The 25,797-nt window shown below is 33.3% G+C and overlaps 1 protein-coding gene and 1 pseudogene across 1 annotated transcript; both read left to right on the forward strand.

Annotated features, from left to right (window-relative positions):
- Nucleotides 1-1,147: 1,147 nt before the first annotated feature.
- Nucleotides 1,148-6,724, forward strand: LOC139881094 (cycloartenol-C-24-methyltransferase-like). Its single transcript, XM_071865625.1, has 13 exons — nt 1,148-1,230; nt 3,192-3,258; nt 3,532-3,605; nt 3,737-3,821; nt 4,149-4,204; nt 4,548-4,602; nt 5,069-5,116; nt 5,255-5,338; nt 5,483-5,599; nt 5,829-5,912; nt 5,995-6,120; nt 6,229-6,326; nt 6,667-6,724. The coding sequence occupies exons 1-13, from the start codon at nt 1,148-1,150 to the stop codon at nt 6,722-6,724; spliced, it is 1,035 nt and encodes a 344-aa protein (XP_071721726.1).
- A 592-nt stretch (nt 6,725-7,316) lies between these two features.
- LOC139881101 (cycloartenol-C-24-methyltransferase-like) lies at nt 7,317-22,347 on the forward strand (annotated as a pseudogene).
- Nucleotides 22,348-25,797: the final 3,450 nt, after the last annotated feature.

Genomic DNA, 25,797 nt, shown 5'->3' on the forward strand with positions numbered 1-25,797 from the left:
TTCCTCTGAGAAAAGTTGGATCCCGAATCCTGAAAAGTGATGAAACTCTAAAATATCCTAATCTCCATTGATTATACTGCATGTCCAATCAGGCTGTGTGAGCAGCTCAAGGATAAAAACCAGCTTTGTCGTGATATCATTTCTGGTCTAACAAGTTGTAGTACTAGGTTTTCTTTCTCTCACTCTCGCTACTGCTCTACTGCTTCCTCTTTTGGCACTGTAACTAATTGCCATCCCATACTTGCTGTATGTGTTCTGCTTTTGTCCTTGATGTCATTATTTGTTGTACATTGATCCCTAGTTTTTTGGTTTTATTGATGCGTTGCTGCCGGTGAAGAATTTTGGGCCCTGATGGTTTGTTGCCGGACTGTTGTACGTTCCCTAGTTTTTTTGTTGGTTTCTCATGGTAACCCCGGTGATCTATTGGCGGAAGGCAATTCGTTCAAATTGTCACTACCGATTTCGATGAACTCAGAGACGAACTTCTAATGAAGCATTTTTCCTGCACCTGATCCTAAATCATTGTAATACTGTAGCTAATAGCTCGGTCTCTCCTTGTTTTTTTATCTTTTGTTGTTCTGTTTTCTTTCATTAAAATTAGTGTCTTGATACAGTGAAACTATTTCATTGTAATTGTGGTTGTACTCAAAATTTTCTATTAAAAAAATATATATTCATATTAACTCCTAAGTCAATCCAAAAATGCTTTGAAGTGATCATTGACGAAAACGTGTGAGATTTGATGATTAAGGTACTGAAACATTATTCTAATGGTTTTTTTTTTTTTTTTTGACATACATATGTATAAACAATCATAAAATACATCAATATTATCGTTATGTGCAAAACCTTTTTACAATTTACGTTGAAGAAAAATCGTCAACTTTCTCTATATATATACACAGACCGATATTCCTAAAGACTACGCACAACCAGCAGCAAGCCTATTATTGCCTATATAACTCACAGAGGCAATTACACTATATAATTAAACTTCCTCTTCTCTCTTTAGTAAGTTATTTTAATATATTAGATGTATATATAGTATTAGTATAGAGTATATGATCAATAGTTTCTGTTCATTTTCTTGCATTTTCTGACTGGTTCATCCTCCAGAATCTAATTAAGTTTTCTTCAGTTCGAAAGGATGTCGAAAAGTGGAGCAATGGATCTTGCCTCGGGCGTCGGTGGAGGTCTCGAGAAAACTCATATCCTCTCTGCTGTTGAAGAGTAAGCTTTTAATTCCTTGACGAATACCTTTGTCCATGAAATTGAAAATAATATATTTCCAACACTACATAATTAGAAATAGACTTTGATATATACAGTTTATTATTATCAAAAAAGAAAAATTTAAATTTTAAAACGTTAAGTACCGATTCTCTGGTTTGAGATCATGCCTCGAAAGTAACTTAATTTAGGAAAACTCTTCCGTCCACATAAATAAATAGTACAATGGAATTGGAAATCTTTCATTTTTTTCGTTTTTTTTAGCCGGTAAATCGCTATCATGATAAGCACATGGTTTACATGTAGTAAGACTTAAAAATAAACCTAATATTGTCCCGAATTTTGGTCTAAACCATCAGGAACACGATGATTAATCTTTGGAAACTATACTTTATAGTCTCAATATTGTACATCACTGCTTTGATTAGTTAAGCTACGATTCGTTTCCTGTTTGGAGCAAAATGTGTTTTTACTTTGCCATTTTTAATAAAAGGAATCGAGAATGTTTGGAGCATGCTCCAAATACGAACCGAACGCGCCATGAAAGTTAGTCATTATGAATACAGGTATTAGACTTTCAACTACCTTGGATCCATGGATAGATCTGAATATAAATTTGGGAGAATTGCAATTAGAGCTAGAATTTTTTTATAAGTAAAAATATAAATTAAAATATATAAATATATACTAACCTGATAAAAAAATATATAAATATGTGTATGTTCCATGGGGAGGGAAGAACGAAAAAAAAAATCTGAAAAATCTCCCTAAATAAATATGTCTTTCTAAATCATTTTTTTCCATTTTCCATTTCAAGTTTTAATCAGCATATATGTTTTTATACTCAGTAGAATGATAATTTAATAGTTAAGGTCCTTATGTCCGCTAATTGATTATTAAGTTAGGAAGATATAATGATCAATGAATTGATTCGGAATAATACGATTGCACCCCCTTTGTTTTCTGTGAGATTACTGTAAGGATGATTCGTTTGACAGTGGGCTTGATCGGCGTAAAGGCAAGAGACGCAGCCATAGTCGTCCTTTACTAAACAATCATCTCCATACAGCTCTCGCGTTGATAAAACAGTTCTTTCGTATTCTTCTTGATTCCGATTTTTTGACCGTTATTCCTTTATAATTTGCTGCTCTGTTACCATGGCTACATTTTATTCATTATTGCTTGGATCACTCTACCTACAGATTTTACATTATCTCATTTATATATCCTCGCGACGACTTTCCTTTTTTAATAAAACTTAATTATTCACTTATTGATATAATATGAAGAATGGAACCCGCACTTATTAAAACAAAAGAGAATTATGTGCACGTTACATAAAAACATGACATGCACACGATTAATGATTAATGAGCTTATATATAAAAATAAAAGTCCTTGAGTGTTTGGCTCGATTTTTTATTTTTTTTGTCAAAATATAATTTTATTGTCCAAAAAGATGAAACATACGAAGTCATTACACACCAGAACTAATTACAGAAACAAGCTAAATGTATTCTTAGCTCATAACCTACTTTATTTTTATGTTCAGCTCATAACCTACTATTACTTAGACTTTATTGTCCAATGAGATAATATACCGGCATATATATAAGGATGCAACAACCCGATCCGGAATTAATTTTTTTTGCAGACTCTGTAATAGTCTAAATAAGTCGAATATTTTTATCATACTCTTCGACTCAGATATGACAACAAAATGAATTTCTTTTTTAATATATCCGAGTTCCATAAATAATTCATTCTAAAAAATTTATAAGTTGTCAGTGTTAGTCTTACTGAATGGTACTATCCCTAAGTAAAATAAATACACTATTAGATTATATATTATATGATTTATTTTTTATTGTTAATTTTGAATAGCGGGACAATATAATAAGTTTTTTTTTTTTTTTTGAGGATAATTAGTTGTTCATATGGCATTTATTTGCATCATTCAGATATGAGAAGTACCATACTATTTATGGTGGTGAGCAAGAAAAGAGAACAGCTCAGTACAGTGACTTGGTATATGATCTTACACTCCCTTAGTATTGTGCCTTAATAAACCATCATGATAAGTTTTTGTTACTTTTTTTTTAAATCAAATATTAAATTAATAAACATTAAAAATAATTTGATTATAATTTATTTTTAAATGATATCAGATGTAAGTTGAGTGAAAAATTAATTAGTTATATATTGATTAACAATTATCACTTGTGAGATATATAGTTTATTATCCTGATGATGTGTAAATTATGAGGTCTTGTTTTTCATTTATTGGATTTCAATTTTCAGGTTAACAAGTACTATGACCTTGTGACAAGCTTTCATGAGTATGGGTGGGGTGAATCTTTCCACTTTGCACCCAGGTCAACTAATACATTCATCAATTTTAATTCTTAATTAATTTTATACATGTTTGTCTTCTTCTTCTCTTTTCACATTTTCTGTTTCATAATATATAGATTATATATAAATCCATTTTTTTTCTGAATTTTAGATTGAAAGGAGAGAGTATGCGAGAAGGTATCAAAAGATATGAGTATTTTATTGCTTTACAACTTGGTCTCAAACCTGGACAAAAGGTTCGTCGACTCTAACTATTCTAAAATACCTAAGATTTTTATGGTTTGTACTCCGAAAAAAGGAAAAATGTAAAAGATAAACTCCAATAACGATAGTAAGAAGTTTTACGACCAAAAAGACATTTTTCTTGTTTGACATTTTCAGTATTGCCGAATCTCTTTAAATTAATAATTATGGGATCATTTAATTAATCGAGATTTTAATTAATTTTTTATATATAATTATTTTTAAAATCGTATTTTGAGATTAAAAAAATTATTAATTTAACGAGATTATTAATTTATCGGCTATTATATAATCGACTCACCAAGATTCATTTGTTATAGGTTTTGGACGTAGGATGTGGAATTGGAGGCCCATTAAGAGAGATTGCTCAATTCAGGTACATTTATGAATCAATTGGACAGTTTGGGTCCATTTCTCACTAAAAGTATGGATGTGTCCGACAAACGCTATATACGGCCCATCGGCAATTTGAGTTCTCTCTCTTTTGGATCTGTCCCATTAGAATCTAATCAACTTCTAACCGAATTGATCAATTGTCAAATTAGTTTCATTCGTTTCGATCGGTTTTCTTAGTTTTACGTAAAATTCAGTTCGGTTTTTTTTTTTCAGTTTGTTTGACCAACAGAAAAAATAGATTTTAATCGATTGATATAAATTCGGATCAATGGTTTTTTTTGTGATACTTCAGATTAATGGTTTGTGATTCAAATTTATTGCAGTTTAACATCAGTGACAGGATTAAACAACAATGAGTATCAAATCAGCAGAGGAAAGGTAACACATTAGTGTATTTATACCAATTTTATTCATGCTTTTACAGTCTATTTTCCATTATTTTAATATCTATTGGTAAATCTATCTATCTCTTTATACCTGTATAATAATACTGAATATATAACATTCATTATCTAATTTTGCGTCACGTGGCACAATATAAGTGCAAAGCCCTAATTTTTTTTTTTTAAAAAAAAAAAAAAAAAAAAAAAAAAAAAACCGCTCTTGCAACCCATGATTGACAGATATCCAATTTTTATGTTTTTTTTTTTTCCTGATAATTATATATGTGTATATATATCTCGTGTAATATGGGCTCCCTAATAGTATTGTTACATATAAATATAATACTCAACTATTTAATCTTTACTTATCGATTTTTAAGGTTATTTTATTTAGATTTTCATTTGTATTTCGTATGTTTCCACAACTGAATTCATGATCAAATTGAAAATTCTCTTGTCAGGAGCTAAATCGTATTGCTGGAGCGGACAAAACATGTGATTTCGTCAAGGTTGACACATAAATTATGTTGTGATTATACTTTATCGCCTTTTAAGTGTTGAAACATTCTAAATCAGGATAGTTGAATGCGAACAGTATAAATATTTTATTATCTCCAAATAATAGTGTACTTAATTAATTTTTGTAGGCCGATTTCATGAAGATGCCACTACCTGACAACAGTTTTGATGCTGTTTATGCAATCGAAGCTACTTGTCACGCACCAGATGCTGTATGTGCTTTTTTAAATAAATAAATAAAATGACTCGAGATTGAACCGAAATCAACTTCTCAAACTTCAATTTGATTTAAAGCTGAATTGATTCGAAATGCCTGAAATTACTCGTAACATGCAGTATTTTTTATTTCTTCTCAGTACGGATGCTACAAAGAAATTTACAGGGTGCTAAAGCCAGGGCAATGTTTTGGTGCATATGAATGGTGTATGACCAGTTCTTTCGATCCCAATAACAAAGAACACCAAAATATAAAGGTAAATTTCTTACTATTTAACTTCATTGCATACCATAATTTATTACTTCCTCCATATTAAAATACACTATATTTTCTAAATTTAGATTTATTTATATAGACATATATATAGTGAAGATTGTTGACTAAATATTATATTCTTATGAATAAACCTAATAATACAATCATTATGTATTTTGATATGAAGGAGGGATGATATTTTTCTTCACGTTGTGATAATGTACGTACAGGCCGAAATCGAGATCGGGAATGGCTTGCCGGATATTCGAACCACCAAACAATGCCTAGAGGCTCTTAAGCAAGCTGGATTTGAGGTACAATGGATTCTAAAAGTTTCCGATATTGAACACTACATCAATTTTTTTTCTTATAATTATTATGATGATGACGTGGAAGGTTGTGTGGGAGAAAGATGTCGCCGCGGACTCACCGATTCCATGGTATTCCCTCTTGGACACTAGTCAGTTCTCGTTGACTAACTTTCGTACAACAGGCCTAGGCCGTTTCGTTACTCGAACTATGGTAAGCTTTCATATATATAAATTAATAATAATATGTACTCAACCTAATTTTGTAGTTATATTATCACTAATTTTTTGTCTGTTCTCGATCGAAACCAATTTTTTGCAGGTTAAGTTCCTGGAAGCTGTAGGAATTGCTCCGCAAGGAAGTCTAAGAGTTCTAAAATTCCTAGAACAAGCTGCTGAAGGTTTGGTAGCTGGAGGAAAGTAAGTGACACTTAAAAATTAATTTTTCTATTGGCCGATTTAGACTAATTCTTGTGGTAATCAAGCTTCAATATTGAAATCTTTGAATGAATTTGGTTTCTTTATGATGGACTTGCGCTAGGAATATTGCCATGATCTGACATCTCCCAATTCAATTTAATTCAAGCATTTGGACGTTGAGATATGATTAGTCATGCATGTTTGTTTTGCAACTAGACCATGTATAAATCTTTCGTATAAATTACACATTAAATCTTGTTACTTATTAACATCAGTACATGATCATACTCTTGTTTCCATCTATATATATGTACTTATTTATTGTACAATTTTTATTCAGGAAAGAGATATTCACGCCAATGTATTTCTTTCTGGCTCGTAAACCTGCTTCAGACTAAGAGCATGCACTATATTGATGTACTGTGAACCGATGAATAACCATTAGACTTCTTTTATGCATCAGCAAAATAGAAGTTGAATCTACTTAAAAGAGTGTGTTTTGTTTAGCCATGCAATGTATTGTTTACATTTTTATTTTGTTTTTTATAATACTCCCTCCACTCCACTTTAATTATCCATTTTGCTCTTTTTTTTCTTTTTTTCCATTCAAAAAGCAATTACACTATATAAACTTCCTCTGATCCTTTAGATTAGGGGCAGACGGATACGGCTAACTTTTGAAAGATTAACGAGGGTAAAGCAGTAACTTTTTTTAAATATTTCTTTACTTTATATATTACTATAATACTCCGTACAAAAACTTTCTCTATATACACAAGACCGATCCTAAAGACCACGCACGAGCAGCTGCATGCAAGCATACACAGAGACAATTACACTATATAATTAAACTTCCTCTTATCTCTTTAGTAAGTTATTTTAATATATTAGAACTATAGTATTAGTATAGAGTATATATATGATCAATAGTTTCCATTCATTTTCTTGCATTTTCTGACTGGTTCTGGAGAATATAATTCAGTCTGAAGGATGTCGAAAAGTGGAGCAATGGATCTTGCCTCGGGCATCGGTGGAGGTCTGGAGAAAACTCATGTCCTCTCTGCTGTTGAAGAGTAAGCTTTTAATTCCTTGACGAAGAACACCTTTGTCCATGAAATGAAAATGATATTATTTCCAACACTCCATAATTAGAAATAAAGTTTCATATATATACGTTAAATATACAGTTTATTATTATCAAAAAAACAAAAATTAAAATTTTAAAACGTTACTTACTGATTCTCTGGTTTGAGATCATGCCTCGAAATTAACTTAATTTAGGAAAACTCTACCGTCCATATATATATTTAGTACAATACTACAATGGAATCCGAAATCTTTTTGTGTTTTTTGCTTGTAAATCACTATCATATAATAAGCATATATATGGTGTATATGGTGTACATCTGATTAATCTTTGGAAACTATACTGTTTTGATTACTTAATAAAGGAAATGCAGGTATTAGTCTTTCAACTGCCTTGTATCCATGGATAGATCTGAATATAAGTTAGGAAGAGCTGCAATTAGAGCTAGATTTTTTTTTTACATAAAAATATTAATAGAAATATATAAATACATAATACCTTGTGGGCTAAAGAAAATATTATATATACTGATGGCTACATTTTATGAATTATTGCTTGGATCACAATCTGCATATTTTACATTATCTCATTTACGTATCCTCGCGACAACTTTCCTTTTTTTACTAAAACTTAATTATTCGCTTATTGCTGAGCACGTTACATAAAAAAATGTGATTAATGAACTTAATTATTCAATTATTGATTAATGAACTTTATGTATAAAAGTCCTCGAGTGTTTGGCTCGATCTTACTTGTAGACTTTATTGTCCAATGAGATGATATATAATACTGACATATCACATATATAAGAACAAGTCGAATATTTTTATCATACTCAGCAACTCAAATATGACAACGAAATGAATTTCTTTTTTTAATAAGCATATCTTTATCTTATAGTATGGAGTAATTGTTCTCGCTGTAAATTTTATTATCGAATTAAAATTTGACATGTGATATTTTTATTTATAATTTGAATAAGATTTACATGTTGAATTTTTTATGTTTTTACGGATTAATTATTTTTTAAAAAAATTATAAGTAAATATATATATATATATCTATTCAGCATTTAATATTCTTTAACGGAAATTTTAATCATCACCTCCACTTTAAAAACAAAAGTAACAGTCCTTTTATGAAAACAATTGCGTTTGCCGTTATTGTTCATCGACCTGACAAATCAAGTTCTTTCAAGTTTCGACCCGATCTACGTCTGTCCCAACCACCACTAGATCTCGCCGCCTTTGCTAAAAGCCATTTGACTGTCGTCACAACACCACCAAATCACGAAACTATTTACATAGTCTAATCGACCGTCATCGCAACACCACCAGATCTCGCCACCACTCCCAAAAACCATTTGACCTTCACCGCTGCTCTCGAAAGCCCGACCGAATTTCATCCCCACACCACCAAATCACACTATTCTGTCAAAAATTTGATAGAACTTTTGCACCACACCACCAGATCTCGCTTCCTCTTTCATAGATCTCGTCACCAAAATTTTCAAATTTTCGATTTCACTGTTAGGGAGATTTAACGTGAAACCATGATCGGGAAAAAATAGGGGATGTGTGACACCTCCTCGTGATTTCCCTCTAAGGAAGGGAGATCACTCGAGGGCGTTAGGGGTTTTGTTTTTCATACTTATCAATTTAACAAATAAATCTTTATTCGAGTTTTATATCCACCATAATATATTAAAACATAATTCGGTTTCATATAAATTTATAATAATAGCAGTTAGGTTAAGTCTAAGACACACTTCGGTACAAGTGTCGCCCATATGGGTTATTTAATAAAGATAAATACTATGCTTTGCTCGAGGTTGTGGAGTAATCTATCTCAGTCTTCGTACAAGATCATATTCTACTAGTCCACACTAAACTTCTCAACTATTCGTTACCTGTAAAAATTTAATTCAACGTTTATGAGATATAAAATCTCGTGAATAGGCCGTTAATTATAAGAGGATTTTTTTTTCCTCCCTTATATATATTCTAGATTCTACCCACGGTAATATTTAAAAATATTATCATGTAATGCATCACCAATATCTAACCCAGTCGACTAGGCGAGTCGATGATTTTAATATCAAATAATTTTATGTGTTTGAAATAAAAATCAACTTTCAATCAATTCAGCCAATTATAGAGCAATTATTTATTTCAATTTTTATGATAACCACTTTATCCTACTTATCGAACCTCTATCGGTGATCGATAAAGTCTAGTCTCCTTAGTCAGAACAACTACATTTACTACTCCTCAACCAGGCTCTGGTCGAGCTACTGAACTACGGCTCATAGACCCTCCGTAGCCCAGCGTCGTGTCATGACAACCGTTCTAGGCATTCCATAGAACCAGCGCGGATTCCTATTCTGAGTTCCGTCGAACTCAGGAATCGATTTATGTATTTATCCACGTTTCCCACATGTGGTTACATGTAATAGTAATTTATTATAATTTTTTACGAACATTTATCCGCTAAATTTATTTTAGAATTATTTCCAGATATTTTCTCCCCAAATTATATATATTATGATTATTTATCATATAGTTCATAATATTTTCTCCCAAAATATATACATATATATATATATATCAATTTATTTCAAGATATTTTTCCAATTCGTATATATATGTATATTTGTATATATAATACAACCAATTCTAAATAGCTATTATATATATTATATATACAAACAATATGCATGCAGATACATAATAAAAATATATATGTCTTCTATAATTAAAAATCTACTCACAATATTGGAGATTGAAATTTGCTAATCGATATTAGCTATAGCGTCCATATCATTCGTAGTCCCGTTACCTACTAAGAGGATATATAATTAATTATTTTCTGATCTTAAAAATTATATTTCTTCATTCAAATTTATTATTCACTATCGTAATATTACAAAACATTTTACTAATTTATTCGATTATAGTTATCACTATCAACATAATATTTAACTCCTATATCTTTGTTTTTTAATTATATTATCCTAATTAGATTCTGATCATCTAGCATGAATATTCTGATTATTGTTCATGTTATTATCTTTGTATGATTTTTTATATAAGATGAAAATATAAATGTTAATCAAATTGAATTGGTCATATTACCGGTCCATTTGATTATGTAAATATCATTATGTGCGTAATTAATTAGTCAAAGTCAATATAAACATCTTTTCCTTTTAATTTTCTTTTAATTTATTTATGTTTTCTCTCTCACTCAAAATTTTCTCTCGACAAGATATACGGCGTCGGCGGTGACCGGCGGCGTTCGTCGCCGATTATCATGATTTCTAGTCTCTAACCATTAGTTTTCGACATGAGGAACACAATGGTAAGGTTAGTTTTCCCTAATTCGAAACGGTTTGGCCTAGGTCAAGGTTTTAAGTCTCGATTCTAAATTTAAAAATCTTTCATTTCGTCTAATTTTTAGATATGTTATAATAGGCTTACTAATGACTCTTTCTATATAAGTTTCAATTTGAATCGAGGTGTTTTGGACGACTTAACACTTTTTAAAGATTCGATGGATGGCGATGCGGGCAGCGTCTCCTTTCCCACGACCGTCGCGCGTCCACTCGGCTCTGCTCGTCTTGGTTTGCGTCGATTTGGCTGGAAAACAGTTCGCCGGGATTTGAGTTCCGCGGTGGCAATAGTTAATTGGCCGGAATAGACAGTTGTTGTTAGCTTGGATTAGTTTTCTGTTGAAGGTGATTGAGTTTTCGATTTAGACAGTAGCTAGTCTTAATTTAGGTAGAGATTTTAACTTCATATTGTATATTTGGACTGGTTGTATTATGAATTTTGTGTCTTGCATTAGAACTGTGATTGTTGTTATAACGAGCCTCTCGTCTATTGAATTATTGGATCTCATTTAATAAACTTAGGAGAGGCTTCAACGACCTTCTCGGTAGGCTTTTTGACAATTGCATTGTGATTGTCAGTGTTTCCTATTTTATGTTTGAATTGTGGCAAAGCAAGTGAAATTTATCGAGAGAAGTTGACTGACAAGTTGGAAAATGTACATGGTAATTTAACAATATGGGTATGTAGAGTTGAAAATATGTTAGGGATGTATAATTAGTTCTTATTGACAAGATGAAAAAGAATACTACAGTTATTGTTTCGATTACCATGTAAATTTTAGTTGACTAAATAATAGATATATTTTTGTTGATAGTGCAAGTTTATTATCTTATGGCTCTATTCTTCCCATGATTAAATTTAAATTGTTCTAGAAAAATATTATAAAATTTATATGGTGTAGCTTTTAACGTTTTGCGACTATTAGTTTTATCAACTCGAATATCTATAATCTATTTTACCAAATCATACTACTCTATTTAATTTCTATCGTATTATACTATTCACCTCTAATATGAAGTATGGGTGTTACAGGATGTCATCACCGGACGTTGATTGGGAAAACATAGGTGATGAAATCGTGATCGGAGGCATTAATAGGTCCGGTCGTATGGTTATTAATTAAGGGAAATAAGGAAGAATATGATAGAAACATTACTTTCGTTAACGTGAGTTAATATTTCCGCCTTAATGGTTTGAATTTGGTTCTGATGATAAGTGGGTGATGTGTAATATAAATATCTATTTGTAAATTTTCTAGAAAGACAAACGACACAAAAGTTAAGTTGTCTTACCCTCTTAATTTCGGTTTTATGCATTAAAATGAGGTTAAGACTTTTTGTTTAATTATAATTTTAAGGGTGTTTGGAAAGTCAAGTGGGGATTGAAAAACTGTGTAATTGTGTTTGGGTAATCATATAATTATTTGAAATTATGTAATTATGTGTAATTTGGAGGATGTAATTACACAGTTTCAATTTCGACATTCTCCCATAGGAATTGGTGTAATTATACGGTTTATATTTTTTTCTTGTTATATTGTTTATAATCTAATATTATAAATACCAACTGTACACACATAACATTTGTAATTATAACGTAATTATATAATATTAACCAAACGTAATTATACAAACATATAATTGCAATCTAATAATTATACAGTCGTATAGTTATACAGTGACTTCCAAACAGACCATAATAATAATATATTATCCATAATCAAACATAATATATATTTATTGGTTTATATTTATGACAACGTATTTCAATATCATTATCGTTAATTTTATAATATATAATTGAATATTTATTCACATAATAATTTCGTCTAACAGTTGATATTATTAACGAGTTTCATAAATTATTCATTTAAAAAAATATAAATTGTCGGTGTCAATCTTATTTTGTTAATTTTGAATAGTGCAACCATATATCCATGATTCTTTTATTTTTTCACTTTAAAATATATTTATTTAATATTAATGAATATATTATTTTTTTATAAAATGTATTTAAAAAAATTTAAATAGTATGTATTAAGAGATGGGAAGTAAATTTTAATTGTAACGTAACTATATATAATTAGTTGTGCATGTGGCATTTATTGGCTATTGTGTACTTCAGATATGAGAAGTACCATACTATTTATGGCGGTGAGCGAGAAAAGCAAGTAAATACATAAACGTGGTTTGAATCCAAAATGTGAACAGATTTTGTGGTTGTTATTGTGAGGTGGAGAGTATTAGAAATATCGGAAACATTGTTTCCGACTTTGCTTAGTAATCCGGATTACACTTAATTAATCCATAATCGGTAACGGTGTAAACGAATTACATTATTAAGCACATCATTACACAATAATTACACTCATAATCGGTAACATGGTTCCCGATTTTGGTTCTCCACAAAATCGTCAACACCATTTCCGATTTTGCTTGGTTTGGATTGCTGTGATTGGTTGATTTTTGGACTAAGCAAAATCGTCAACACCATTTCCGATTTTGGATTAAGCAAAAAATTAATTAATATATATATATGCAAGTGATTAATTAGTAAGTATATATATGCAAGTGTATAGTGATTAATTAGTATATATATGCAAGTGATTAATTAGTAAGTATATATGCAAGTGTATAGTGATTAATTAGTAAGTATATATATGCAAGTGTATAGTGATTAATTAGTATATATATGCAAGTGATTAATTAGTAAGTATATATATGCAAGTGATTGATTAATTAGTATATATATGCAAGTGATTAATTAGTAAGTATATATATGTAAGTGATTAATTAGTAAGTATATATATGCAAGTGTATAATGATTAATTAGTATATATATGTAAGTGATTAATTAGTAAGTATATATATGCAAGTGTATAGTGATTAATTAGTATATATATGCAAGTGATTAATTAGTAAGTATATATATGCAAGTGTATGCAAATGATTGATTAATTAGTATATATATGTAAGTGATTAATTAGTAAGTATATATGAAGGAAAATCGAATACAGTGTTTTCGAAAATGCAAGTGATTAATTAGTAAGTATATATATGCAAGTGTATAGTGATTAATTAGTATATATATGCAAGTGATTAATTAGTAAGTATATATATTTAATTTTTTTTGGACATGAAAATCGGAAACGGTGTTACCGTTTTTGCTTAAGCAAAATCGGTAACACTGTTAACGTTTTTGCTTAATCATTGGTTAATTATTGGTTAATTATCATGCAAGCCAAAGCATAATCGGTAACAACGTTGCCGATTTTGTTTAATTATACTTAATTATAGCATAATCGGTAACGTTGTTACCGATTTTGTTTAATTACCGCACTCTAATCCATAATCGGAAACGATGTTTTCGATTACTCTATTTCCGTTTACAGTTCCGTTTCAAACACTAAGACTGTAGCGCACCCGCGAGAAAAGAGAACAGCTCAGTACACTGACTTGGTATGATATTAGGCTCCCTTATGATAAGTTTTTGTTACTTTTTTTAAATCAAAAATAAATTAATAATTATAAAAGTAATTTGATTATAATTTTTTTTATATATATTTTTTTATTCAACGGTTTTGAATTGCACAATATAAAGAGGGATAATCTTCTCTCAATTTAAACAGTTTTTATAGAATTACGATTTTGAAGAGTCGATTCTATAACTTTTAAAATAAAAATCTATTTTGATAATCATTAAATCAAGAGGTCCTAATTTTTTTATCATTTAATTTGAATATAAATTATTTTTAAATGATATCATATGAGTGAAAATTTTTATTTAGTTATATATTGATTAATAATTATGCCGTATGAGATATATAGTTTATTATTATGATAATGTGTAAATTATGAGGTCTTGTTTTCCATTTATTGAATTTCAATTTTCAAGTTAACAAGTACTATGACCTTGTGACAAGCTTCTATACGGATAATTATATTATTATATTTGAAATGAAATTTAGCTAATAAGTTGGTATTTCGAAATTTTTTTTTAACAAGTGAGTATTTTTTTCATTAATTTTTTATCAAAGTATTTTTTAAAAAAATTTTAAACGAACAGTTCGAAATCGGTTCGAGATCGAAAGCGAGTCGGACTCTGACCTCGATTTTGAAGATCAAAAAATTTTGTGGCTCGACTCCACTCGGCTCGTATCTGGCTCGACTCCACTCGGCTCGTATCTGTCCGAACAACCTTTTTGCCAGCCATAATCGAAAGGCAGATTCCACGAGACCTCCATTGCATCCATGGGTACATTTTGAATTATCACAACTATCAATCGTTGCTAGCTCTGACAATGAAACTAGACTACCTGATTGAATTGCCATTTGTCCTTCTAAGGCGGTTGGTGCTGAAAACGCGAGCTGCTCACTGAATATTTATATCAAAATTACTTTAGGAATCCAAACAAAAAGACTCCCGATTTAATTAAAGCTAGCTCTCAATTAATAGCAACAGTACTGTATCTATTTTTGTTTTTTTTTATCATAGCTACAGTAAGTAGTATCATTCTTTAACGATAATTATTATTCATATACTTATATGTATGAGATAGATATCGATATTCATTTTACGTACAGTCGACTTTCAGAAAAAAGAAAAAATTACGTACAGTCTACTGAGTCTACAGTGGTACCGTAGATCAAGGGTAATATAGATAATACATACATACTGTAATTAACAATTCTATCAAAATTAATTTAAAAAAAGAAAAAAAAAAACAATTCTATCGTAATTATGATGTTCTAATTTTGGGCCGTTTATCTCTTGCTATCCTTCTATCTCAAAAAAAAAAAACCTCATCCATACTGTCCTTGAAAGCTGACTTCCTACATCCGCCGTCTACGACGGATGAAAATCATTAATCTCTTCTTTTTTTATTGAATATCACATAAAAATAATTTTTAGAATGTCTAATTTAACATATATAAATAAATGTAGAGATTAGATTAAAAAAAAATTTGAATTCGAAATTTTTAGTTTAGATCTACACTAAAATAATTAAATATGAAAAAAATAACATCATCATCACGTTTAGATCATCGAAAAAAATCGAACTATGTAAAAGAAATATCAATTTTTGATGATGGTCTACGGCGGTACCGTCGTGAGAGGGGACCAGACTGCTGGCAGAAATTAGATAATTTCGGTTAACGACAAAAATAGAATTTTTTGAAATTTTAAATATAAACTTCATATTTTTCATAAAAATTGAGTCCAAAATGTCATTATATTAAGTTGTGTGTGACATGTAAGTGGGTTGAATCTTTCCACTTTGCACCCAGGTCAACTAATACATTCATCGATTCTAATTATTAGTAATTAATTTATACATGTTTGCCTTCTTCTTCTTCTACTTTCACATTTTCTGTTTCATAATATATAGATTATATTTAATTCTCATTCTTGTACTGAATTTTAGTTTGAAAGGAGAGAGTATGCGAGATGGTATCAAAAGATATGAGCATTTTATTACTTTACAACTTAGTCTCGAACCTGGACAAAAGGTTCGTCAACTCTAATTATTTTAAATATTTAAGACTTTTATGGTTTGTATTCCAAAAAAATAAAAAGAATAAAATAAACTTCAATGATGGTAGTGAGCAGTTTACCACCAAAAAGACTTTTTTTCTTTTTGTTGACATTTTTAAAAAAATTGTACATCTTTAAATTAAGAATATCGAGATCATTATAATTAATCAACTAATCAATATTATTAGCTTTTGATATACGATTTTAAAAATAATCGCATGTTTAGATTGAAGAAAATTATTAATATAAGGTGATTATTAATTTTCCGGTTGTTATATAATCGACTAATCGAGGTTTGTTTGTAATAGGTTTTGGACGTAGGATGTGGAATTGGAGGCCCATTAAGAGAGATTGCTCAATTCAGGTACATTTATCAAGGATTTAATTGTGCCGTTTTGGTTCATTTGTCACTAAAAGTATGGATGTGTCCGACAAAGAGCCTTAATTCGGCCCATCAGCAATTTGAATCTACCTCTTTATGATCTATCCCATTCAGGACCGAGTCAACTTCTAACCGAATTGATCAATTATCAAACTGGTTTTATTTCGATCGGTTTTCTTAATTTTATGTAAAATTCAATTCGTTTGACCAACAAAAAAAAAGCTTTTAATCTATCGATATAAATTCGGATTAATGGTTTTCTTTTTCGTTTTTTTTTTTCTTTTTTATGATGCTTCGGATTAATGGTTCGTGATTCAAATTTATTTTAGTTTAACATCAGTGACAGGAATAAACAACCATGAGTATCAAATCAACAGAGGAAAGGTAACACATAATGTATTCATATCGAAATTTAATTATTTATTAATATAAATATTCATACCCAATATATATATCTGTCGGTAAATTCAACATAATACATAACTTCTTGTTCATCAAAAAAATGCTTAACTTCTTAATCTTTACGTCTCGATTTTATGGTTATTTGTTTAAATTTTGATTTATATTTCGTTCCTTTCCACGATTGAATATTCATGATCAAAATGAAAATTCTGTTGTCAGGAGCTAAATCGTATAGCCGGATTGGACAAAACATGTGATTTCATCAAGGTGCACACATAAATTATGTTGCGAATATACTTAATTACCTTATAAGTGTTGAAACATTCTAAATTAAATCAGTATAGGTGAATGCAAACAGTATAAATATTTTATTATCTCCAAATAATAGTGTACTTAATTAATTTTTGTATGAAATGACACTTCCTGACAACAGTTTTGATGCTATTTATGCATGTGAAGCTACTTGTCACGCACCAAATGTTGTATGTGCCTTTTTAAATAAATAAATAAAATGACTCGAGATTGAACCGAAATCAACTTCTTAAATTTCCAATTTGATTTAAAGCTGAACTGATTCGAAATGTCTGAAATTTCTCGTACATCTACTTCTTTTTTCTCAGTACGGATGCTACAAAGAAATCTACAGGGTGCTAAAGCCAGGGCAATGCTTTAGTGCATTTGAATGGTGTATGACCAATTCTTTCAATCCCGAGAGCAAAGAACACCAAGATATAAAGGTAATTTTCTTAAGGTTTTTAGTATTTTTATATTTATCCTAATAGACGTGTATCTTAATTATATACTTTTAAGCATAAAAAGATTGAGTGGGTTTGTGGTTAAAGTGTTAGCCATATATATATATATATATATTTTTTTTTTTCGAGCCAGTGTTAGCCATATTTTGGGAACTCGAAAATTCGATTCTTGTATGTTATTATAGATGTAGGCTTTCACATTTACTCTTCTTTTCTTTTTCTTTTTTTATATTCAACTCATAATTTTTTACAAAAAATAAACGTATTAATCATTTGTACATATTTTGATTGGCTCGCATTTACTTTTTTATCTTTATAAGTATAAATGGACCCTAATTTTGACATTTAACGCCACTTTTACTTTAAAAATATTTAATTTTAAGATTGTTCAACTACTCAACAATTAATACATTTTTTATACATTTTTTTTTTTTAGAAACCGAGTACTTATGCATTTCCACATTTAAAAAAAAAAAAAAAAATTACCAGACATATGATCTTGGATCTATCTTTGATCTAATTAATGAAGGTTATAGATTAAATTCGTGTCCATATGAATTAACATAAAAATATAAAATATTATGTATTTTGTTGCGGGTGTGATATTTTTCTTCACACCATGATAATGTACATACAGGCCGAAATCGAGATCGGGAATGGCTTGCCGGATATTCGAACCACTAAACAATGCCTGGAGGCTCTTAAGCAAGCAGGATTTGAGGTACAATGGATTTTAAAACTTTCCTATATTGAACACTATCGATTATTTTTTTGGTATAATTATCATTATGATGACGACGTGGAAGGTTGTGTAGGAGAAAGATTTTGCCGTAGACTCACAAATTCCATGGTCTCGTTGACTGACTTCCGCGCAACACGCCTAGTCCGTTTCGTTACTCTAACTATTGTAAACTTTTCAATACATATAAATAATATTCTCTCCGTCTGTTAATACATATTTTTTTAATTTTTTTTCATACATTCAAAACAAGATGTATTTAATCGATATTAGTGAATTTGTATATCTATTCTTGAATGTATCTAGAAAAACTAAAATAACATGTATTATGAAAGTATGTACTCAACCCTTTAATTTTTAATTATATTATCACTAAGTAAATGTTATTTGCCTGTCTTTTTTTCAGGTTAAGTTTCTGGAAGCTGTAGGAATTGCTCCACTAGGAAGTGTAAGAGTTCTAAAATTCCTAGAACAAGCTAGTGAAGGTTTGGTCGCTGGAGGAAAGTAAGTGACGCTTAAAAATTTAAATAAAGCTCACTAATTAACGGTAATTAATTATTTATTTTTAAATTGCTTCAACCCAATTAGGCCCACTTTGAGAAACAGTCCAACTAGGCAACTCGGACCATAGAAGACGTCAATCTTGAAAAAAAATAAAATTTTTATGAACCTTTTTAAATTAGACTTATTTTTTTCTTCTTTTTTTTTTTTTTTTTCTTCTTTTTTTTAAATTAGAAAACCAAAAACTTGAGATGTCTATTTTAAGTGTGAACTGGGACTGATAGTTTTCTCAGTTGAAATTGTCTATTGGATAATCAAAACCAAATCATTAAGACTCGGTTCTATCATCAGAAATTTTATTGAATCAGAATGGGTATAGTTCAAAAGCAATGCTTTGGCCACTTTAGCTTAATGAATTGCGTTGACCTGTCGATGTTCCGTTTTTCTATTGGCCGATTTAGACTAATTCTTGTGGTAATCAAGCATTTAGACAACATGTGCATTGACATATGATTAGTCATGCATGTTTGTTTTGCAAGACCATGTATAAATCATACGTATAAATTACACATTAAATCTTGTTACTTATTAACATCAGTACATCATCATACTAATTCATCCAAAAAAAAGTACCTGATCATACTCTTATTTCCATCTATCTATGTATATGTGTACTTATTCATTGTACAATTTTTATTTCAGGAAAGAGATATTCACGCCAAACTATTTCTTTCTGGCTCGTAAACCTGCTTTAGACTACTAAGATCATGTACTATATCGATGTACTGTGCATTATGAACAAACATTCAACTTCTTATATGTATCATCAAAATAAAAGTTAAATCTACTTAGAGAGCGTGTTTTGTTTAGCCATGGAATATATTGTTTACAATTTTTTTTTCTTTATAATACTTTCTCCATTTCATTTCACATTAGTTGATGTTTTAAGTTTTGATGACATATGTAATTAATAGATGTAATGAAGATATTTTTTTAAAATAAAATATTTTTTAAGTTATGTATGTTGTTTTGCTTAATTTGAGAAGCTTGAGCTCTTTTTTTTTTCTATAAAAATATTTTTAATGTACTTAATTAATTATATATCTCATTAAAACTCAAAACATCAATTGTGAAATGCATGAATGAATGAAAAAAAAAATGCAAAATTATATCAAGTGCGATCATGATTGAAGACGATTCCACTTTATATTTTAGTAATGACATGCAATAATGATGTAATTATGGATTCTATTTAGTATTTACTGCTTTTTTCCAACATCTACACTAAATTTCAGACCCAATTCTTCCCGCGTATGACCTTTCTTCAAAAATTAAATGAGTGCATGTCAACAATAGGTTTTACAATTGATCATCCAATACAATACATGGATCGATATTTAACCCCTTTGTGAGTGCCAATCGAATGGGCACGATACTTTTGTGAACAGTATTCGAGTTGGGTGGAAATGAAAGAGTCGGACCGGATTTGAGGATGCCGGTCCGACTAATCACCGTAATTAGCAAGCCAAACCGGCATTGAAGCTGCCGTTTCTGAGCAAAACCGGCATTGAGGCTGCCGGTTCTAAGCAAAACCGGCAATTAAGCTGCCGGTCCGATGCAAAAAGTTAATTCCCGCCCGGCAATCCGAATGACGGTTCGACATATTTTCATGCTACAAATCCCCACACCCATTTCTCAATTCCGCACCACATTCAATTTAAAAATTTTTAATAAGTCCGGCAGCTTAATTCCGCACCACATTCAATCTAAAATTTTTTAATAAGTCCGGCAGCTTATTATTTATTTATTGAATTTCATTTTTTTTTCAATAAATATGTGCTCCTATTTGAATTTATACTGGAAGAGTTCTATACAATTAGTTCAAGGTAAGGTCGTGGTGTCTAGCGTTCCCGACGCAACGTATTTCATCGATCATATTGTGGATTACGATGAGTTTTCTCGAATAATGTGCGACTACGCCGGGATTCGAAGAGAACAGGTACATTTAAATCTTATTTATATATACGCGGTAGATAACGGTGAAAACCAATGTATCGTAATCAATGATGATGCTACGCTGTCATTATTGTATCAACACCAATCATGGAGTCGTCACTTGTTCATAAGCTACATTCCAATTCATAATTCTTTCCGGATATCAATATTCAATAACGCGGGAGAGGGTAGTAGTAGTAGAGCACGCGACTGCGCACACGATTACAGGGAGGATTCTGCTGATGCTAGACAGGGCGACGTGCACGTCGAACCCAATCAGGGTTCCGCTCCCCCCAGCGGAGATCACTGCTGCAGAGGCTCGGGAGTCGGGTATTCGGTGGCGGCAGACGACGCAGACAACAATCACCAGAGGAACCTCCGCCTTTTGTACCACCTCCACCGCCCGCAGCCGCTCGTAATTCTGTATCGGATTTTAGGGTTGCACCCTCTCGACCTGTCGTACCTCCTCCTCCACCTGCGGCCGCTCGTTATTCTGTATCGAATTTTAGGGATGCTCCCTCTCGCCCAGCTGGATCCTCTCGGATGGGAGAGGGTAGTAGTATATCTCGCGGAAGACGAGGAAACGCCTCATCGGACGAGGATTACATCGTCCCACCGAGAAGAGACTATCATGTGTTCAGCAACATGGATGGGCCTAATGAGATAACAAACCGCCGCATTCCTGTTGCTCCAGAAATATACAATGGGGACCCTAATAGTATAAAGCTGGGAACGCATTTCTCCAGAAAGGACGAGCTTCATGGTGCGATGGCGATTTGGACAATCAGGATGGGAAGAGAAATGCGCACGACGAAGTCAGACCGGGCAACTTGGGCAGCAGAATGCGTTAATCGCCCGAACAAACGTACCAAGGAGCCGTATGACGGTATTATATGCAACTGGAAGATCCGGGCTACGTTCAGGAGGGAATATCGCACGTGGCAAATTACCGTGTGGTGTGACGGGCACAACTGTGATGGATCGGAGAACCTTCGTGAAGACAGGAATATATCTCAAGGTCACGTTGCACACGTCATTATGGGAAAGATCCGAGAAAAGCCAAATTACCCGACCTCGACCATAATTGACGACTGTAAAGCAGCATTCGGCGTTACAATTGGGAGGAAAAAAGCTTGGAACGGTAAGCGAGTGGCGATGAACCAGGTGTATGGAAACTGGGAGACAAATTTCCTCCAACTTCCCGGCTACATGCGAGCTCTTCAGAACTGCTGAGATGGGACGACAGTACAGTGGAAGTTCAAGAAGGAGGACGGGATTGTGGATAGCAGGAGGAAGATTTTCAGGTACCAACACAAGTTTACTTTACGGGTTTTTCTTGATTAAGAATTTTAATCCGTACACTGATTTATCGTTATTATCCAGGTACGTATTTTGGCATTTTGGTGCCACTAGACTCACTTTCGAACACAGCCACCCTGTAGTTACTGTCGACGCAACCCATCTTCGCGGGTCGTATAAGGGTAAGACGATTGTAGCCGTCGTAAAGACTGCCAACGACAGAGTGGTTCCAGTCGCATATGCGATCATAGACGAGGAGTCGAGCCACAGTTGGTACTGGTTCTTAAAGTACCTGAAAATTCACGTTCTACGAGATACGTTCACCTGCATCATCTCCGATTGTAATTCGGGGATCCTGTCGGCCACTACGAAACTCGATACCAAATTTCCCAACTGGGGAGTTCACAGGTGACCGCTTACAGCACTTTCATCGTAATTTCAAGTTCAAATTAGTCATTCAATTAATTACTGCTTCCGAACAGGTATTGTATGGAGCACATTCGTGCTAATATGCTGTCAAACGTTCCGAAGAAGGCAGGATTATATGTCTTATCTTGGACAGTCGGTACCGAATTGGACGAGGCTAAGTACACGCAGACATGGGCAGATCTCATAGAATCAAGTCCGCCTGCAGCCTCATATCTGCAACGTATTCCCCTAGATAAGTGGACGTTGATCCACGACGGATTCCACAGATGGGGAATAACCACCTCGAACGACGTTGAGAGTTACAATAACGTTCTCAGAGGCGATCGCTTCTTGCCGATCAGGGCGTTCGTTCAGGCCACACACGCCAAAGTCATGGAGATATTTGTGCACAAAATGTCGAAGATAAATAGATACAGATATGCGCTCGCACCAAAACCAATGGCGAAGTTCGAGGAAAACAAAATGAGTTCAAGACGGTACGATGTCTCGCTATATCCAAACGCACCCGGTCGTGTATTCAAAGTAAAATCTCCTCCAAGTCGTTTCGGAGTTCCAGGCAACGAACGTACGGTTCATTTCGATTTGGCTTCGTGCTCATGTTTACGTTGGAATACGTACAGGATACCTTGTTCTCATGCAATGGCAGTCGGGAAGGTGTTAAAAATCCGTAGTCTCGACCTTGTCCATAGTTACTACACGAGGGCTTGTTGGAGACAACAATTTAGTGGTGTGTTCGGTCCTCTTCCAAATACTTGGCCCGAATAAGAATTTGTGCTACTACCAGACGACACTCGCATGGTTCATCATGTCGGTCCTGGCCGCAGAAGAGTAAACAGACGACGGCGTGGCGCGAGAGACTACTTGAACATGACAGGTCGAACACCTCGAGGGTGTAGTAATTGCAACGGCAGAGACCACGACAGGGAGGAAGTGCACGTTCACGCATACACCGGCGGATAGACTGCCGTTAAACATGTTGTACGACCCGTACGGACTTCAGGGTAACGCGCCTCTCGGTGATTACAACTACGACGATGACAGTGAAGATGTTGATTATAATGTGGACGACGACGATGACGTCAACGACGACGACGACTACGACGACGACGAGTATGACGACGAGGATATCGAAGACGATGGTGCCGGTGATGATGTGGAAGATGACGATTAAGTCTACGATAACTAGAATATTTAACTTTTTTCTGAACAAACAATGGTGTTCTACATTAATGTGTACATTACGATTATTGCAATACATTTACACTACTACAGTACTATATCACATCTTAATGTTAATAAAATTTAACAGGAATGTTAATAATATTTTAACCATGCAATATAAAAGTACAAAAAAATTTATGTTAAAATAAGAACATCTTTTAATAAAAATTAACTTGAAGTTAGCCAACATAAAATGATTAATAAATCAGGAGGAGGAAATTTGTTGTCCACATTACGAATAAATCAACCGATTACACTTGTCAATATCTATACATTAATAAAACTACGTCAAAAAGAAAAAAACGTTACGAACATATTCTAACCATGATAAGTATCCCCTCCCTGCTGTCCTGCGTACTCCGCAGAACCCGATAATCCGGCTGTGGATGTTTCGGAAAGGCCCCGGGAGCTAGACCCGATCCCTAAACTTATGTCGACTCCGCTATCAGTAGGAACCGTCATCTGCTGCTGGGGCATACTCCAATCGAAGAGGGCCCCGAGGAAATCGTGCTGAGTAGTGTCCGGTGTTACATGAGGATCGGGAGCCTCCATAGATTCTGGCAACTGCACATATGAAGAAGTCGTGTCGGTCAAGTCCTCGGGCCGATAATCCGTGGTAGTAAACAAATTCGTGAAGCTGCCCTGCCAAGTAGACTGCACATTTTCCAAGTCAATTGGCGCTTCCTCTGGCACTTCCCGATGAGATGAGGTGGGACGTCCACTATGAGATGAGGTGGGACGTCCGGAAGACCCACTGTGGCGAGAAGACCCAGGGGGACGAGAAGGACCGGGCCTAAAATCCGAAACTGAATGTCGAGTAGCTGAAGGCGGAGGAGGAGGTACATCAAGAGGAGGACGTACAACAGGAGGAGGAGGAGGTACCTCAGGTGCTCGTTCTCTCCGTCGTCTCCCGCCACCCATTACCCGACTACTGAACCTTTGAAGTAGTGATTTCCGTGGTGGAGCACGGTAACCCTGTGTGGGATCGACCTGAACGACGTCCTGGCTACATATGGCGGTCTCCTCTAATATCGGCACACCAGTCGCCTCCATCAGATTACGGAGATCGGACGAGACCTTACCGAAACCCTGACAACACTGACGGTGATATTCGTTGTGACTCAACGACTCCTCGAGTTTTTTCATCTCATATATTATTCTGCTCAGCCCGTGGCTCTGCAAATGAAAACCAGATCACATTTTATAATAAGTAAAACATCACATCACATAAACAGTGGATTAATAAGTAAAACATTACATCACCTAAACATTACATACCAGGGCATTAACGGAATCCGTGTGGCCATGGTAACCCCCTCTGGACGGCTCCCGACAGGGCTGCTGAACGAATCGGACTGTCCTGTCCAAGTACCACTCTTCATATAGTTCCACCGTTGTCGGGAAAGGTGTCGGCGGACTCTCAACGACATAGTCTGCACGTCGCGCCCAATGACGGACGTGCCAGTCATGGACCTGTGCCCAGTCCACAGCGTAGGACGACCTCTTCGTCCTATGCAAGCTCTCAGTACCCGGCTGATCTAGAGGTGCCTGTGGCACATGCTGTAGGCGACCGAACTGCCGCATCACCCTGTCAGGATAGTGACCCTCCACAACATAAAAATAGTGGAGGTAAGTCCTGGACATCCATATATTCTCGCCCTCACGGCATCCATTCGGCAGACCGACAAGCAGTTCGGCGTACGGTGTCCAATCGAACTGAAACGAAATGAGGAA

The sequence above is a fragment of the Rutidosis leptorrhynchoides genome, unplaced genomic scaffold (assembly GCF_046630445.1).
Source record: "Rutidosis leptorrhynchoides isolate AG116_Rl617_1_P2 unplaced genomic scaffold, CSIRO_AGI_Rlap_v1 contig113, whole genome shotgun sequence".
In the NCBI taxonomy this organism is placed as follows: domain Eukaryota; kingdom Viridiplantae; phylum Streptophyta; class Magnoliopsida; order Asterales; family Asteraceae; genus Rutidosis; species Rutidosis leptorrhynchoides.